A 19,962-nucleotide genomic window follows, 5' to 3' on the forward strand; every position below is an offset into this window, starting at 1 on the left:
ATCTTGTCATGCATAAAAAGACGAATTACCCAGCTCCATAACTGTAAATATGAAAAAGTCACAGGTGTCACAATATGGTGACACAAATGTTTTTTTCTATTGCCAAATTTTTTATTTTTTTTTCAATTCTTTAATTGTAGGATAAATAGTTGACAACATAATAAAACAACAACAGAAATACAAAAAAGAAAAAAATACAGTCGCTGCCATGTCTTGATGACGCATGTTAACATTTGCTTAATTTTTTAAACATTAATCTGGGGTGAGGGTGGTGGGGTGGAGGAGGATTGGGGAAGGAAAGGAGGGGAAGTGGGGGAGTAAAAAGACATCAGTCAATATCCACTACAAAACGTGAGTATGAAGCTGTAGCGTTAGCTAGTCCTATAAAGAGTTGTGGGTCAGTTCTTCAAAACATCAGTTGAAGACCCCAAACTACCGTTGCACATATACAAGCATTAATGAGAAATACACCATACAATAAGGATGACAAATACCTGGGAGTTCGGGAGCTCACTGGAGGACCATTCGTGAAGTAGCAGTGGAAAAGTTATTTACAGTTAGGATCTGTACCCCATGGTTGCAGTTTTCTAAGGAAGCTACTGCACTTGCTTGAGGCCCAGCCCGAAAGCTATTCAAACATACAGATCTGATTGACTCTGGAAACCCATTCTGAATGAGTGGGCGCAGTGGTTTGTAACCATTTTTGGGAAATTAGAAACGTCACTGCTGCAAGGAGAAGTGTTACCAAATAAAGGTCAGAGGGTTCAAAGTAGGCGTTAGGCAAAGGCAGCGCAATCTGAGATAGAGAAATGTGACAATTACATTTAAGTATAAAGTTTTTCATTTTTTAAACGGTAACATAACATTACAAATACTATATAACTTTGGTATCGCCATGTTCGTACTAACCCTCAGAATACAGTTAACATGTCATTCTTTCTTCACAGTGGACACAGTAAAAATTAAAACCATATGAAATTGGTGCAAATGCATTTTCTCTCCAGTTGCACTTCATTCTGAGTTTTATTCCAGCTTCCCAGTACATTGCACAGAATATTGAATGGTTCCATTACAAAGTACAATTTGTAACAAACAATAAAACATTGTGTGACTCGGTGAACTGAAAAATGAAAAAGTTATGGCTCTTGGAATATGGGGAGGGACAAACGAAAATGCAAAAACAAGAAATGGCCCAATCCTTAAGGGGTAAAGAGGCTATTTATTTATTTATTTATTTATTTTTTAGCTTTGGCCATGCCCTGTAATAGTACCTGTAGCTTACAGTTATTTATATAACTACATATAGGAGTTCTGTGACATTTCTTCCATTCATGGGCACTACCCTGTTAGCCAAATTTGGCAATAGCTTCTAGTCTCACACACGGTAGGACTGCCTATAGGTTTCTAAATACCTTGTCATACAGTTCTATTTATAAGGTCGTGTTATAACTGGTTTAAACACAAACATCCATAACTTGCAAGAACATTTTTTTTCTGTAACATAATTGCAGATGTTGATGTCTATGGATAAAGCAATAATCTAATGTTTTATACTTGTTGTCTATGTAGCATTTCAAGCAAATGAATTGCTTCTGGAGAACTTGTGGCTGACCCTGTCAGAAAGGGTAGCTTGTTATCAGGTTGCTATGGGACACATCAATACTAATTAAAGACTTTGGTTCTTGTTCTTTAGCAGAGGCTTTCAGTGAATGTACTACATGAAGATTAGATTGTATTGCATCCGGAAGCCTTAAGCATTCATTGGGATTAATGAGTTCATCAGTAGAACTATTACATTAGCGCAATGCACACGGCATACTGGCAGTGATAGAGAAGCTTCTATCTATCACCGATATGAAGGAGATTCTCAGTCTTTGCAAACAGTTACCTTCCTATGGAACTTTTTAATTAAAGGAGTCTATTAAGAGGATCATAAAAGTGCCTATGACCTGATGTAGCCTACTGTGTAGTACTCTGTTTACACCGAACAAACTCCAGGACATCAACAGCCTGAAGTCCTGACTGGTGCACACTCAGCATGAACTGAGAAACATAGTATTACCTCCCAGTGCTGCAGGTACTGTACAAGTAACTAGATCGTATACTAAGCAGAGCATGGACAAGTTTGGTTTTTTTAATAAGTGTCCAATTTTTCCTTGTGTTGTCCTGACATCTACTGAAAACATGGTAACAGTGCTCCATAAATGTAGACCTGCTAAATATTCACTATAGTGTTGTATAAATATATGAATATTAAGTAAAATTATTATAACGACTGTTATTAAACAAAAAACTGGTTGGGGATGAAGTATATAAATTACTACATTATAACAGATTGTTGTCTCTTCTTACAAGATGGGGTTGTATCATTTTATATAGTTTTATCATATTTCATAGGTTAAAGTTTTAAGAAAACAATGAAATTAATGTACAATTTGATACAGTATATATGTGTTTTGGTCCATGACACAAATATTGGTTTGGTTGGTTCCGCTTTTAAAATGGTGAATCCGGTTTATTTTTCATTTTTGTACAATCTATGACTCCACACATTTGTGGTACATCATGTATATAGCTCAATCTAAAAATTTCTCATTTGCAAGATCTCTCTGTCAATTGTAAGGTCTGCTATTGTGAACTGGAAACAGCTAAGCCAACAAGCAGCAGACCACCCAAGTTCACAGAGTAAGATTTTGTGTGACAGGCAGACTTTTCTTATACTGTTTCTTCAGTCACTACAGAATTCCAAAGGGACTCTGGAAGTGACATCAGCACAAAGAGTTTCCTCATGAGCCTTTATATAGTTGAGCTGTTGCACCCATGTATAATACCAAGAATTGGCTGGAGTGGTATAAAACACTCTACCACTGGATTCTGGAAAAATGGAAACCCATATTCTGGAGTAATAAATTGTCTGATGGATGAATCTGGGTTTGGCGGTTGGCTGGAGAATTCACCCTAGCAGTATGCACTGGGCTGCAACTAAAATTTATTGAAGGAGGGATTATAGTATTGGTCTGTTTTTCAGGGTTTGTATAAGGCCTGTTTTTGCAGTTAAAAAGAACGTAAATTCTACAACACACATTGTATCGTTCCAATACTTCGTTTGTGGCAACAGTTTGGGGAAAGGCCTTGTTCCTAAAGTCATGGTTTGGGGATTCAGTGTGCAGGATCTCAAGTGTGGTTGTACAACCCCAACGACATACCCATGGAAACACCTTTGGGATGAACTGGACAAAAAGGTCTCGTAACCGATGCTCCAATTTCAGTGCATGGCCTTACAAATGCTCATCTTGACAATGGGGCACAAATTCCCACAGAAACACTTAATTTTTCTCAACAGAGTAGAGCCTGTAGTAGCCAGAAAGGGGGCCCTTCCCTAGATTTATGTCCATGGTTTTAGAATGGAAAGGCAAACTCACATCAATTCATTTATGGATTAAGCCAGCACTCCAATATCCAATGAAGAGAAATTAATCCTTTACTCCTTGATGATCTGCAACGTTTCAGTTCAGCTAAATGGGACTTTTCTTCAGGACTCATACCATGGGTGAATAAAGAATCCATTTCTATTCTCTGGATATTGGAGTGCTGCTTCAATTTCATTTGATATTTTTGTGGTGCAATGACCTTTTCAAGCTCACTTAGGTGTAATCAAACTGTGGCCATATCATGTACCTTGAAAAGGTTTTCCGGGAAAAAAAAAATTAGAAAAAAGGTCTGTTAGTGCTAATAATAGGTTAATAAGTTCAACCAAATACCTTTAGCAGTGTTTTGAGTGATTTCTGGGTTTCTCTTGTAGCTCCTGGCATCTTCTGCATTTGTTTACGTGGGTAACTTTCTGTTCTGTTTTTCTACAACTACCATGATGCCTTACGCTTCACTCAGACCTGACTCCTTCCCCTTCCCTGTTTCCTTAGCTAGCCCAACCACTGCTAGCCCTTCCTAACTCACCAAGCCCTCCCCTCACCATACTTACTGTATCCCAGGCAAACCCTTTAATCTGTCCATAAATGGTGTTAATATAGAAACTATATGACAAACATTATATAATCTAAATATGCAAGAAATCCCTATAAAAAGTTTGAGAAGACCCTGCAGCTGATTTTTACTTTTAAACAATCACTTAAATCCCAATATCTCTGTAAAATAAACAGGACAACATCTTAGTTTTTTATGGTTTATTTAGCGTTAAGGCTTGACAACATTTTCCTTAACTGGTGGTTTATTCACACATTTCTTTTTAAAATATATACTTTGTGCAAAATGTACTTCAGTGAATGTTTGTACCTTAATTTGAAAAACGCCTTTATAAAATGGTTTCTATTAAGAACTAGAACACTACAGACACATAAAAGAATTGCAGCACATCAACAAATCAGCATGTAATCCACCATCTCTACACTTGTCTCAATGCACTTTGGTCATTTACAAGTTAAAAAAAAGAGAATTGTATAATGCAGTATTTCAATGGTGAATGCACATGTAAAGACAGAGCATTACATACGGATGATGTCCATCTGCATTCACCTCTGCTATTCAAGCACGGGATTCTCTGATCCCTCATGTGAGATTTCATTAATGCTGGTTTGTAACAGTGCAGACCTTATATACAAAGGCAAAATGAAGATATAACATTTGCTTCCAGTGTCTCACATTTCTAGAAGCAGACTTAAAACAGATGTCAGAGAACTTCTTAGACTTATTGCTAAACCATTGGATATGAAAAATGCTTAAAGGGATCAAATGTTTATGGGACATTTATAGTGCAACCATTATTCCTATCTGCTTATCAGGATTTCTTTCCCAAGATCATCTCTCTGTGGCAAACAGATTAATCTAAAAAGGACACTATCACTTTTCATTCTTAAAGGGATTCTCTGCTTTGGCCATCCCTACTTGTTAGAAAGGAACTCTAATGACAAACTGATTAGACAGTGTCTGAATATCGGGACCACCAATGTAAACCAAAACCAAACCAAACCCAAAGCTGTAGACTGTGGGGGTACCTGGCAGTGAATGCGCTGCTACTGGAAACCAAGGACTAGGGATTAATGTTTTTTTATTTTACTATCAGCATCACAATTAAATATTTAATTGAATATTAACTGTGTTGCCCAACTTTTTTTTTTCTAAGAAATGTTGCATGATGTATAAAAAATGGGTCATATGATGGACTGCCCAAATAAGTGTTGCTTCCTCTTTCTACAGTCTGATACGAATCAGGAAATGTAACTAGGGGTTAACATCTAATATTCTGGTGAGCAAGAGTATCTTATTGGGTAATACATTTAATCCCTGGTGGTTTAGGAGTTAATGCATATTTATCCTGCGTGGCGTTAAGTGAAGTATTAACAACTAAGAGCACAATATAAAAACAGGCTTTTTCCATTGCCGGGGCTAGATAGGAATATTACAAATTGGTTTTGGTTACCCCAGAACCACCAGTGTTTTTATAATATTGACTTGATCACCACAATCGGATACAAGCCGACTGCACTGCTTGATCTGTAAATAAAAGAGTAAGGTATGACAATGATATTTTGTAACACTAAAGAGCAGAATAAGACCTTATTCAGATGCTGCAGATCGGGTCATTACTGGGTCATTATTTTGCACCCCACTAGCAACCAAAAATATAATAAGATCAGAAACATACAAATTATAATTTACAGCCCATCCGGATGGCTTTGTTCAGTCTGAGAAACACAGTCTGTATTATGGCTGCATTTCCTTGACTCATCGTGGTTACTCTGAACCGAATGCAAGGTGTTCTAGCGATTTATAATGCTATGAATCAATGAGCTAAATCAGCATCATAAATCACTATCATACTGTGAGCTCAGGAGTGCCATGGTCAGTCTAGGAAATGTGGTTGCCACACATAAAATGCTTCTCAGGCCAAACAAGCCACCTGAACAGGTTCCTATATGTTTTAGCTTCTTGCATCCACTTCTGATTTTAGCTTCAAAATATCAACCAATTTTGCTGAGAACCAATGATCTGGAAGTGTCAGATTTAGTAAGTGCTCAGGTTGTAGGCTCAGGAAGGGTGAGAGTGAGACTAGTGCCACCCAAACCACCTGCCATCTTCAAATACTGAAATAAAGTGGAGATGCAAACATTAAGTTGGGGTTAAGTGAGTGGGTCTCCTCTACAGCAGGATGAGGACAGTATCCCTTTAAAAAAATCTATTTCTATACATTCATTTCAATGTAGCTCAAAATTTATTTTTTTTTAGTTGAAATCTATCTACCAATACCTACTACTGAAATCTTCTCTGGACCATATCAGTAGCGCTGGATCCTGCACACAAAGATTTTCCATCATGTTGGAAAATATATGTGCATGGCTTCCTTCCTATATAGTAAAGTGAAGGAAGGCCCTCTGCTGAACAACCTAAAGAGGAACATTTTGCCACATTCTTAGTCATAAATTCTATTCTTCGCATTGCAATGAGTGAAATTCAAGACTTATCCAGGTAAAAATCTGTAACATATTGCAGCTCATATTGTTTGGGGAATGGGGTTATTAAATTTTGGTAACATAATTGATGGGCACAGACCATATTTCATTGTCACATGAACTGATTTATATCATTTGATTGCCAATAAATGATATTCAGCGCGACAAACATTTACAAACGGAATTAACTACTCTCTAAATGTAGATTTTAGTGGTAACTGTATGTTAAATAGATTACAAACCCACAATATGCCCTCTCTCTCTAGTGCTCTGGTGGCTCTTTTCCCTATGGACTGTAATGAAGAAAAACTACTGTTCAGGATTACTTCATGTGAAAACCACATGGTTCATTTTAACCCAAAGGACCAGCATGAATAGGAAATACAGTAATGAATCCAATGATTTGTATTACGCTATCTTTATGGTTGGTCAGCAAGTCAAGAGCCGATAAGTTGCTCTGTCTGTAGTCAAGTGAAATGCTGAAAGGTTGCACATGTAAAGCATAGAAAATCACAAATCACATTGTTCTGGTCCTGATTGAAGAAATGTGGCCATAAACATCAGATAAAAGTCAGCTGAAATGGAAAATTTCCGCTGACCATTGTTTAGAGAATTATTACAATAACCAGATATCTAATTTGGTGATCATTTGCAGTTTTACACACACAGGGCATTTTCTAAGCTACCCCCTGATCAGGCAGATTAGTTGGTCATAGTTCATATGATCGACCCCATCACTGATTTATCGGCAGCATCATGACCAATACAGAATGGAGACAGTGCCCATAGTCAAATAAAAAAATGCCAATTTATCGATTGGTATAGTTCCAATTTATTTTAACAGTCAATATCTAGCTAAACCATCAGTTGGTCTAATATCATAAATGATAGAACCAATGTGCCTTGCTATTTGACTGTTGAAGACCTAACATTCACCCTGTTCCAGAAAGATTTTTTAAAAATGCTAATTTTTATATTAATAAACCTCTATCTAACACACAGTAGCTGCCTAATTATTTTTAGGTTTCACTTGGTATTGCTTAGATGCTGGTAGAAATTCCTACAGTATGGAAATAACTTATCCCAAATTGATATTTTATATAACTTCAAAGACAATACTGCAGAACAGAAAATGCAATAGCTTTACTGGAACTTAAATTTACCCTTACAAATAGTGACATTTAGATGAAACACTGTACATTTTGACATTTTTTGGCACTCACAATATCCTGAACCTACCTATGGTGCAAATGAAAGTAAAATAGCTTGCATCCCCCCAGATAAATGTTAATACTTTAAAAGAAAATAATGTTAAATACAGAAATACAGTTAAAATGCTCCCCTGCATTTCTGTGGACTTTTCCTGGTATAGACATTTTGCGCTAGTGCTAATAAAACAATATTTGTGAAATGACACAGTCCAGGACTTAGCAAAAAAATCAAAGCTCTTAAAACATAATGAAACTCAACTAAACAACTACAAATAATGTAACAGTAAAAGGTGCAGGGCGTTAAATCAATATTACTGTAAATAGGCAAATACACTTGTCACAAGTACATCTCATAGAATACAAAACCTACACAATAGTAACCAAGTACAGTTATTGCTCTAACAGCTTAACAATAAGCAGTTTTAGGCTGGAATCACACATGTGGTTTTGGATGCAGTTTATTCTGAGCCAAATCCAAATAGAAGCCAGCAAGAAGGAGAAGCTTAAAGCATCTCTCTAATATTTCCCATTGCTTTTGGATCCATTCTTGGTTTTGGTTGACAGAAACAGCATCAAAAACTGCATGGGTGATCCCAACCTTAACAAAACCATCGGCAGAAGGTGGTTTAAAGAGGGCTATCAAACATTTGTTTATTTAGTTTTTGTTAGAAAAAAAAAATAATAATCCCCATACAAAAAAGCATACCTTTATTGAAATAAAATGAATGAAAGCAAAAAATTATAATATATATATATATATATATATATATATATATATATATATATATATATATATATATATAATTTAAATCCTTTTGGGAAGGGTTAGTATGCTTTCCGCCTCCCTCATTTTCATAACTGTTTTTGGCAAAAAATAAATATAATGGTATAACGTTCATTTAAATGCATAAGGAGGGTTCACACAGGCAGTGCCCACAAAAAACTATACTGAAAAATTACTGTTTTCTGTCAATCTTCTAAGAGGTTTGTTTTAAATTCTAATAATGCAAGCGGTATCAAAAATCTACCAAAAACCACTTGGGACAGTGAACGGTGTCGTTGTAATAAAAACTAAATAAATAAAAATAAATAAATATAGAAAATAAAGAGCAGAAGCTCTGTGTGGGAACCAAGAAATATGTTACATAAAAAGCCTCAGCTGTACTGGGTGATATTTTTTGTAAAATACCACAACAATCCGAATGCAAAACCTAGATTAGTTCTCTTTCTCAAGATTTTAAAACTGTCTTGCAAAATTAACAAAGGAAAATGTCAGGCATTACAAATTCTACAGGGATTTTCTCTAGGCTTGGCCCAATAAGTAAGTGATCTAGCACCAAGTAAAACATCAGAAAATATATCACTCCAAATGTCTGGAAAAGTAAACGACAAACTTATAAAAGTTATTGTGTTATTAACTATAAAAAAGGCAATAATTTTAGAAAAATGGTAGGAAAACAATTCAGTTCTTGTTTTATATTGTGTGAATTTTTTGGATGTTAAAGACCAGTTTACACTTAAATACTGTCTCTATTTAGTGCTTTCTGACCCATTTACACTTTAACATTGCTTATATTTAATATTTACTGATCCAATGTGATATGTAACAGGCTTTACTCATAACCCCCCCCCCCCCCCCACTATCATTGACTCACAACAAATAAGGATGTGTCTCACCAACTTATAATCCAATTCAACAAGGTCCTAGTATTAGACAAGAATGTATACTAGACTTGCATCAAAAATACTGGAGCTCCTAAAGTAAGCAGCATCAGCAAGTGTGACCACAGTTTTTGTTCATCATCCTCTTTCAACAGAAAAACACTGTTCTTTCTGATAACTTCACTCAACCTTTCATATAATGTTTATATAGCATCACACTGCACCATACCAAAACTGTTTAAGGCTGAGGCTCATGTTATGGAAAAGCGGATTTTGCAGATTTTGCTGCAATTTTTTTTCTGAGTCAAAAGCTGCTTGAAAAGGGATGGGAAATATATAGGAATCATGTATACTTGTCCATTATGTTATATCAATTGCTCAGAAAGAGCAGCAGAATCTGCAACAAAAAACAGCTTTTCTACAAAGAGGTGGCCTTACTGTAAGGGTAGTTTCTCACACACACGTGCGTGCGCGCGCACGCACGCACGCACGCACGCACGCACGCACGCACGCACACACACACACACGTGCACGTCCGCACAGCAAGAAGAAGAAACATGAAGTTCTTCCTCCATATTTCTCATCCCTTTTGAATTCTCTTCTCGCTTTGGCTCAAAAACAGAGTGAAAACCTGTCACACAAACTACCATTTAAAGCAAGTCACCCCGATATCAGATGAACTTAGGGAATTCTAATTCATAACGTTCATATAAGTGAGTCTGTCTCACACTGTAAATATGCATTTGTTGCCCTTAATATTATTACATTTTTCTCTAATATAAAACCATAATATAACAGTAAAAAATATCACTAGTGTGGCAATAACTATGTAGGTACAGAAATTAACATAATATGTCTCATGTTTTGAAACCATAAAAGGGACACCCAACTAAAAAGATACTGATGTTTTATAATGGGTCTATATCATTCGATATGTGTGAAGATAAAAAATATTGATAGCTCCCCTGAAACCCCTTCATCAGGTTTTGGTAGAAAAAATAAATGACAACCAAATATTAATCATGGATGAATAATCTTGATCCATAGTAATCTCATAGAAAATGTAATAGCTGATCCAATCCACTTTCCAGAGAAACTTCAGATTCCAACATGGCAGTTCTTATTATATATATCCCCTGCTCATCAGATCCTGGGAAAACTGCTCAAGATGATTCCTACTGGCTGATAAAAAGAAGGAACAAGGAAATTTGGAGGCTTTTTTCCTCAATAGATGACAACTTTTGAAAGTCCAGTTCTGTCATATTTTGCCCTTTTATATTCCGGTCACTGAATTTTCATACACCATGAGAGCAAAACCCTCACAAAAATAACGCATGCATCAAACTTAGACTCTCCAAAGGCTAGAGGACCTTATCCAGAGAGGTGCTGGTTGCCTTGCCTTGACGTATAGAATCACTGTCTAATATCATAGGCTGGCAAAGGCTAAAAACAAAGGAAAAAAAAATATAAACATCAAAACACTGACAAGGTAAAATAAATAAAGGAATTGCACAAGTCAGTCAGACGTAAACACTTCAGTTTTGAAAGGATGTCTTGCCACAGGCCTCGGGTTTCTGAACGTAAGCACAGTAACCAAAGTGAGGCAGCTTATTTTATTCCATAGTCAGTAATGGTGCTCCAGAGAACTGGTGGTAAAATCCCTCTGTTCAGCATCAGGATTTAATCTTCCATAACTGGAGCAGAAAGGAAGGAAACACAAATAAAAAAATTAATGCTAAAATCACATTTTGGTTAGAATATTCTTTCAAGCTTAACCATATCCCCCAAAAATTGTCTTGCTTGTCTACATGTCTGTTGTGTAGGCTTTTAATAGTAAGATACTAGTCCCGCGCACTCTTAAACTACGTTCACACCTCTGCTGGTGGTCTTCCGGTTTTATACTGAAACCGGCAGTCTGTTCAGGATTTTTCTCTCCGTTGATTTTCAGCAGTTATTGGTGTGAACCTAGCCTAAGTGAATAAGATTTCTGTCGACTTCTCCTCCCTCTCCCTTCGCAAAGCAAGGACGGGAAGAGGAAGAAACTGAAGCTGCATCCCCCTCCTCCAAAGCTCCTATTTTCATTATAAAACTGCATAGATGTTTTGGAGTTCGAGGATGTCAATTTGTTATATTAGAAAGTTTTGTAAATTAATTTGCATTACTTAAAATAAAAACCATAGACAGGGTTTAAGCTTTCATTGTATACTTATGGAAAACAACATTAAAGTAAAAATCTTACCTTGAGATTAAATCCCAACAGATCACTAATAACACCAGAAACAGCGGATAGAATAACCACCTGGGTGATATTATACAGCAGGGGATTCATTGTCAGACCATATAACCTAAAGGGACTGTCCAATTCCTTACAAAGAAAACAAACAGAAATAAGTTTGCTAGAAAAGAAGCGTAAAAACGTAGCATCCGAATTAAAGCTAAAACACAATTCTAAGGAAGCTCTCTGAATAGAATTAAAATACCTTACTAGATGTTGCCATCCGTTTCTACATTACGCTTTCAGATTTGTTTGGGATTCATACAAACAGCATTTAACCCCTTAGCGACCCTTGACGTAACTGTACGTCATGGGTCGCATGGGGATGTATGGAGCGAGCTCACACGCTGAGCTCGCTCCATACACGGCAGATGCCGGCTGTATAATACAGCCAGGACCTGCCACTAACAGCAGCGGTCGGTGCCCGAGCCGATCGCTGCTGTTAACCCTTTACACACTGCGGTCAAACGTGACCGCAGTGTGTAAACGGCGCCGGCGGCATGGGCGCCGCCATGTTTTGCCGATCGCCGCCCTCCTGAACGTCACAAGAGGGCGGTGATCGGTTGCTATGACAGCCGGAAGCCTATTGAAGGCTTCCAGGCTTGTCTCTGCCCGAGATCTATTAGACGATGCCAGAGGCATCGTCTAATAGAAGTACTGCGATTTTCCTATTCACTGCAATACTGTAGTATTGCAGTGAATAGTATGAGCGATCAGACTCCCTAGGTTTCAAGGTACCTAAGGGGTCTGATCATAAATGTAACAGAAGAAAAAAAAAAGTTTTTAAAAGTATTAAAAAAAATATAAAAGTTCAAATCACCCCCCTTTCCCTAGATCAGCTATAAAAGTAATTAAAGAACATTAAACATAAACATATTAGGTATCCCTGCGCTCCAAAATGCCTGAACTATTAGAATATTAAAACATTTATCCCGTACTGCGAACGGCGTAGCGGCAAAAAAAATAAAAACAGCCAAAAAGCGTTTTTTTCAACACTTTGCCTCCTATAAAAAAATTGAATAAAAAGTGATCAAACCATCGGATCTTTCCCCAAATGGTATCAATAGAAACGTCATCTTGTCCCGCATAAAAAGTTATAGGTGTTAGAACATGATGACACAAATTTTTTTTTCTATTTTGCAAAGTTTATCATTTTTTTAAAAGTATCAAAAAATTTCAAATACTATATAAATTTGGTATCACCGCGTTTGTACTGACACGTAGAACACAGGTAACATGTCATTTGTACCAAACAGTGAATGCTGTAAAAATTAAACCCATAAGAAAATGGCGCAAATGCATTTTTTCTCCAATTGCGCCTCATTCTGAATTTTTTTCCAGCTTCCCAGTACATTGCACAGCATATTGAATGGTGCCATTACAAAGTACAATTTGTCCCGCAAACAATAAGCTATCATGTGACTCTGTGAACTGAAAAATGAAAAAGTTATGGCTCTTGAAATGTGAGGAGGGAAAAACGAAAATGCGAAACCAAAAAATGGCCTGGTCCTTAAGGGGTTAAACACCTCCTAGATACGGTAGAAATATACCAGCATGCCAACTAAAAGCTTTACCCTGCTTTCTCTTTAAAACAAAGAGACCCCACAAGGGAAAGCAGTGTGGATATTGTTACAAGCCCTAAAGCTGTCTGGAGCTGAAACAATTGTGTAATTTCACTTCTATTTGTTCACATATTTATCCAGGAACCAGAGTGTAGCCCTTTGGGGAGAGCTGCCTAGCAAGCTTATGGTTGTTTCTTGCTGTCAAGACTTCAGCAAGCCGCTGCTCAAATATTATGCAACAGATAAGTCCCATTACAGCTGTTACTGGTATTAATAAAGCGAACATATGCAACATTGTTTATATAGAAACTTGGGATCACCATGGGAAGAACAGAAACCAACAAGTAAAGCATAAAGACATGTACATTTATTCCTAACCTGCTCTTTGTATTGGCAGATTACTGCTTAAAAAAAACAAAAACAAAAAAAACACCTCTGAATTTATGGCGAAAAAAACAAAACAAAACAACAAAAAAGACATTTTCTGGGGAAATTTTAAAAATGCCAAACTAAAAGCCATAGCCAGGAAAACAATGTGTAAGCACTACACGGATGCAGCAGCTACATTTATAGGACAGACCGCAGTCACGTGGTTAAAGGGTCGTTCACTTCAAGTTTTGATCATCTGTTTTATGGATGTTAAACACTGAAAGAAACTATTGGCCATATGTTTCCATATACTGATTTGGTGTTTTTTTTTTTAGTTTTTTTATTTACATATGTTAAAAAAAATAGATCAGTTTAAGGCTGTTTCTTTGCAGAGCACAAAAGTGTAGTATATATCACTTGTCTGTCCCACCAAAACCCCCCCACAATGACTCCATGTGAACGTATGGCCATCAATTCTATTTCAGAATCACTTTTTTGAATCTGTTAAACTTAACTTTTAAAGGGATGATCTAAACTTGCTGTGAAAGGTCCTTTACCAACATGACCTTTTCCTTGGCAGAAACCTCCACTGTCTTAGAGCTGGAAGCAGAGTCTTCTGCATCTGTGCACACTCTGACGCTTTCAGCACTCTCATATTATAAATTCAGTCACATGGGTGAATCACATCACTGCTGCCATCTTGTATGCCATGGACACAGAAGCTTTAATAGACAACTTACTTTTAACAACTTAGTAGCTAATTTTAACACATTGTTGACAAGTGTCAGCTCCTCCTTCTTGTTCGGTTTCTTCTCCATTTTCAAGTACAAGTTAATCTGATGAATAAAGCAGATTGTTGCATGGTGGCTGGTTATAATGTGCCTTTGTTATCAATGATTACTTTCCACAACCATTCAGCAGACAGGCACACTGTAGCATACTAATGAAATCATTAAGCAGGAATTCCCTCAGCCTCCTACACTATCCTCTATTGCTGTACTGCAGCTCCATTCATTAGTTTTAGTGGCCATAGAAAAGCCGATCCTGAAATTGGCCATAAAAGCAATGATATCCATACACATAATAATAATCACAGATAATTGCATTCTTTGAATCATTAGGGAAAAAATTATCCAACAGGCTTTATTTTTAGTAACAGAATTGTGAGATGTACTTGGCGACATAACCGCTCACAAGTGATAATTCACGGTGCAATGCATGAACTACTTACATCCATGAGGTGCCTGAAACAGTTTGTACTTGTCATATATGAGGGATTTTGCTAGTTCACAATGAATGCTCATGGATCAAATATTTTTTACCTTTCATGAAAATCATTACATCTATGGCCATTTTGAACCATAGCTAACTTGTCATTTTTCATAAAGTGAATCCTTCCTAAAAATCTGCTTATGTAAAATGCTACTGTAATGTCCAACAGACTTTTTTTGTACAATCTGATTTCATTTAAACATATAATAAAACAGTCAAATTATAGAGAACAGGAAATCTAGGTGGTAACATGCAGGTATATGGTGTTCACTTTTAGAAAGTAGCACTCAATGCCCCTTAGGGCCAAATAAACAACTTTTACCATAGAATTGTGTTCACTCTTGGTATATCCAAACTAGTATAGCCCGTCATGAGAAAGATAATAGAAAGAGCAGGAAGAGATGTTCAGATGATCTAGGGTTTAGATTTACAAATATCACACAACTAGGCTACATATAAAAGAAAATGCTTTTCTTACCTGCTCTGTCAATAATATTGAGGTATTGCTATATTTTTTGCTGGTTTCTGATCCAAGTGTAACAAATCTCAATAAAAAGAGAGTTAATGAAATGCACCAAATCACTAGTTCCCAGTTGTAGTGACACTCCAGAAAGGTTTCATGAATATGAAGAAGCTAGAATAAAAAAATGGAAGAGACAAAAAGAAAACATAATAAAAATTACTTAGTTTTTATTTTGACTAAAAAAATCAAACCTGTATTTAATAATGATAGATGAGCAATGTCTTTAAAAAACTCTGCAAACACATACTAAGGCAATGGCTAACACTAGTTGGCATTGATTCAGGGTTGTAAACGATCCATAAAGATTTAGCATGTGGCTGTCTATTAGTCCAGCAGCAGGGATGTGACTGTATCCTTAGTGTAATGTTCTAAAATACCGTTTTTCCTCACTAGATGGCAGACCAATGCTTCACATGAATAAAGGCAGCCTATTTTATACTCATACATTGAGATATTAATATATATATATATATATTATGATTTAATATTAATGCAGCATATTTGTACAGTATGCACTATAAGGTAACATACTATTCATTAGGGTTAGACGTAAATTAGAAAGTTAGGCAAAGTTCACATCTGCGCACGGGACCGGGCTACTAAAACAGTGGTTACCTGCAGACACCGGCGCACCCCATTGGCTATAACTGGGTCCAATTTTTACACTGAAACTGGCGTAGAGAAAAGTCCTCCTTGCAGGAGAATGAAGGATGTAGATAGAACATTCCCTCTGCAGCTTCCATCACTGACTGTAGAAAAAGATAGAAGTTTTCTTCTCTTGTTTATTTGATGCAAAGGGAATGTGCTGTCTGCATCCTTCATTGTATCAGCCTTTCAGACAATTGTTCCAATCCTATGATCAGAGCTGCCATTGCAATACATTAGATGTTGATGAGAATCATGAATAATAGGCACAGGATAAATGTCTGATAGCCCCACTGCAGAGACCCCAGATCAGGGATTGACGGTCCTGCCTGACTACAGTAAGGAGGAATTTGGATGAGGCAGTGGTCAGATACATGCTGCTCCACTTAAAAGACTGCTAAGCGAAGAAAAATCTCACCTGTGCACAGCAAATGAACACCACTGATATGGTCAGCAAGAACGCTGAGGAAACTATTACATCAACTGAACGTTGGGGGCCTCTTCGCTGTAAGGTAAAGTACAAGAATGTTCTCTATGTAAGCATGTCAATTTGAGATATTTAATACAACCCCTAGAATTAAAGTAGGAAAGCTCTAAACATTATCACAGCATTACCATCTTCTAGGTCTAGCCAGGAGGAGTGGCGATTTAGCCCCCAAATGCTATATATCAAGGCACATGAGGGGTTAAGTTACTGGACTCTGAGTATTTTCTACTACTCTGACGGACAGTCCCGCTTCTCAGTTGTGTAATCGAGTCAGTGCCCCAAAAGTAATGCTACAGCACCTGTGCCTAAGACATTGGAACGCAGTACTATTACAGCACTCAGTGTTAAGTATAGTATTTGTGAATAAGCTGTTTATTTTAGGTCCTGCAACACACTATCATAACATCTCCACTGGCTGAGGAGAGTATGGTTTTGGATTGTCCTTTTCACTCAGATATAGCCACACAATCTAGCCAGCATATACTGCTTAAATATAAAGGATAGAATAGGAAAGAATAGGAAACTGGTCATCTCCATTCCACAGTACAGACTGCTATTACATCACTGGTCATCTTGGTGCAGCAAAGAAACTCTACATAATCATCATGTCAATAGCGCATTTCTTGGCATGCTGTTCTTCTTCCTCTACGCCTACTCAATTTTTATCTCCGCTAGACTGATTTACATAAATGGACTTTTGACAAAAGTACTATAAACTGTACCCAGTGCATTCTTATCTACCTTTAGGTAAGAACGAAGAGATAGCCACATTTTTATATTCTGAACCTTCTTCAGACGAAAATGTGGAACTTCTGATTTTCTAGCTCTTCTGGCACTAGTCAAGTGACCAAATAACTTTGCAAACAGTAATCTCTGTAATGAAACAATTAAAATCATTTGTCATACATGGCAGAGACAATGGCATCGCTATAGCAAACAAGTCATCAGCATTCTACAAAGAAATGTTTGTGCCTTTAGTGGTGTAATGTGATATTTAATATTGGAAAGATATATAAATTGGCATATTCAATGTTACTTTATTAATTAACACAAATAATTATATATGCTGTGTGTATGTATATATATATATATATATATATATATATATATATATATATATATATATATTTTTTTTTTATTTATTTATTTTTTTTTTATTTATTTATTTTTTCCATGAAGAAGGGTCATGTGAAAATGTAACTTGACCTAACATCACTTATGTCAGTGAAATCAAGGAGGAACATATTAATCATCTTATTAAATGTGTAGTACTGTCATAGTCATTACATAGAAATACTTATATTCGATTATATTGCGTGGAACCAGTTAGTTAAAACCCTAGAATTCTGCACAAAGTCTTGTACTTGTAGACACTGATTTCACCAACTTAAATTTTGTTCCCAAAAATAAGCAATGGTCAGTGAGGCCTAAATTTTCAAACTCCTATTAAAGGAGTGTCCCAGTTCTTATTTTTTACCTGCGCAAAGGCTGAATGCTCACCTATCCATTTGGCTAGGGATAAAGAGGAGAGACTAGGTTCAGCGCCCCTCGATCTTAGGCTCCGTTCCCACGGAGTAACGCGCTGCTCATTTAGACATGTAAACATGTGTCAGAGCGAGGCGCTTCAAAACAGATCCCATTGATTTCAATGGGTGCTGGGTTACGCACGCTACACATTGAAATCAGTGGGTTATAAAGCCTCCCATTGATTTCAATGTGTAGCGTGCGTAAGCCGGCATCCATTGAAGTCAATGGGATCTGTTTTGAAGCGCCTCGCTCTGACACTTGTTTACGTGTCTAAATGAGTGGCGCGTTACTCCGTGGAAACGGGGCCTTAGTTGACAATCAACCCACACACACAAGTGCTATAGCAAATCGGTGGCAGAGCAGTGATGATCTGAACAGAATCTCCACTGGATTCCTGGCTCACAGATGAGAGTATACAGTGTTTATTTAAAAGCCTCTGCAGGGGTTAAAACTAGGAACTGTAACCTTTTAATTATGTTAGTAAATGGATTTTGTGTTTAGGCCTCAGTGATCCAGTGCGTGCCTACCAAGAAAATCAGAAATACTTAGAAAAATGATGGGGGCAATGGAAGTCTACAGATGTGTATTATATATATTATAAGCACAGGCTTTTAATATGACAATGAACTTTTCCTTTACCAGCCATGATAAGGTCATGCTAAACATACCTGTTTGTATGTTCTCTCTGCTACACATAACAAGAAAAAGAAAATCCAGACCAGGGAAACACGGACCACAAAACTAATCACCACCATAGAAATGACCATGATGTCTGTGCTGGACCCGAAAGCAATGGTGTACATTTCAGAGGCAGTAAGTGTTGCTAGCTGCTCCAAGTCTCTGGATTCAGACAGTCTAAAGGCAAAGGGAGTCAATCCGAGAATAAGGGAGATAAAGTTTCCGAACATCTGATATCCAATTCCTGGTGTGTAGCTGTTCACCTGAAACAAGTGCAGAAGATTTATTTTACTGTACAGAGTTATATGAACCTGCATAAACACATTAAACCAGTTAGATACAGCATATGATATCTCTTATGACCAAAATACATTGATAAAATAAAAAGGTCCAGATTCGCATACCAAGGACGTATGAAGGTTCCCAGGAACTAGTGATATGGCAACCTCATTAACTAATATATTCACTAAGCTTTCTACACTTAGGAGCCTGTAAGTCATCTATTTCTATGAGCAATGTCAGTATAAGTATAAGCAGCTTTGGTTGTCCAAAGTCTGTGCTATTTGGAGAGGATTTCTTTTTTGCCTTTTCTAAGTTTTGACATTAAACCAGTTCCATGGAAAGTCATTTCACCTTTCAGTACTGCCATGTGTAAAAATACTGTTTAACCTCTTAAAGGCAAGGTTCGTTTTTAGGGAAATCAGGTCAGTGTGTCTATACTGCTCTAAGACATAAGAGAAGGTGGATCAATATACATACATGATGCACAGACCTTGTCAGTCATATGCAAGTGATGATAATTTATGTGGTTATGCCACAAACCTCTCCTCTAGGACAGAGGATAAATTGCTGTTTGTTGGGGGCCCAGCCACCAAGACCCCCAGTGATCCTGAGAATGGATGTGTTTTGCCCAGTTTGTGAGTAGTAGCAGTGCATGCAGACAAAACCCAACTCTATTCATTTCAATGGGAGGAAAAGAAATAGTTCAGCACTTTACTTCACCACCGCTACATTCACAACAGTAGAAAACACCCAGTTCTCAGAATTAGTGGGGGTCTCCATGGTTGAGCCCTCATAAATCAGAAATATATCCTCTATCCTATGTATACAGAATAAATATTTTTTGTGGCATAACCACATTAAATGATTAAACAAAATTAATTGGGAGGTGGATGAGCCATGTAGTCCAGGGGTTACCAAGCCACTCTGATCTGTATCGAATTATCGTGGTCAAAGCAATGTCTCGCTCTGAACACACACACTTTAGCTCCACTCCTCAGTCTGTTA

At 37.0% G+C, this 19,962-nt stretch overlaps 1 protein-coding gene across 5 annotated transcripts in view; it reads right to left on the reverse strand.

Annotated features, from left to right (window-relative positions):
* Positions 1–4,183: 4,183 nt before the first annotated feature.
* The window catches only part of PHTF2 (putative homeodomain transcription factor 2), a 78,348-nt gene continuing 62,569 nt past the window's right edge, over positions 4,184–19,962 (reverse strand). For all 5 annotated transcript variants that reach the window (XM_075274104.1, XM_075274103.1, XM_075274100.1 and 2 more), the window contains 7 exons: positions 18,666–18,938; positions 17,212–17,343; positions 16,402–16,488; positions 15,294–15,449; positions 14,284–14,379; positions 11,577–11,702; positions 4,184–11,031 (listed from right to left, as the gene is read on the reverse strand). In XM_075274104.1, coding sequence (XP_075130205.1) covers positions 11,011–11,031; positions 11,577–11,702; positions 14,284–14,379; positions 15,294–15,449; positions 16,402–16,488; positions 17,212–17,343; positions 18,666–18,938 — 891 coding nt within the window. In that variant the 3' untranslated portion in view covers positions 4,184–11,010. The remainder of the gene's footprint in view (positions 11,032–11,576; positions 11,703–14,283; positions 14,380–15,293; positions 15,450–16,401; positions 16,489–17,211; positions 17,344–18,665; positions 18,939–19,962) is intronic.

This window comes from Leptodactylus fuscus, chromosome 5 (genome assembly GCF_031893055.1).
Source record: "Leptodactylus fuscus isolate aLepFus1 chromosome 5, aLepFus1.hap2, whole genome shotgun sequence".
NCBI classification, from domain to species: Eukaryota; Metazoa; Chordata; class Amphibia; order Anura; family Leptodactylidae; genus Leptodactylus; species Leptodactylus fuscus.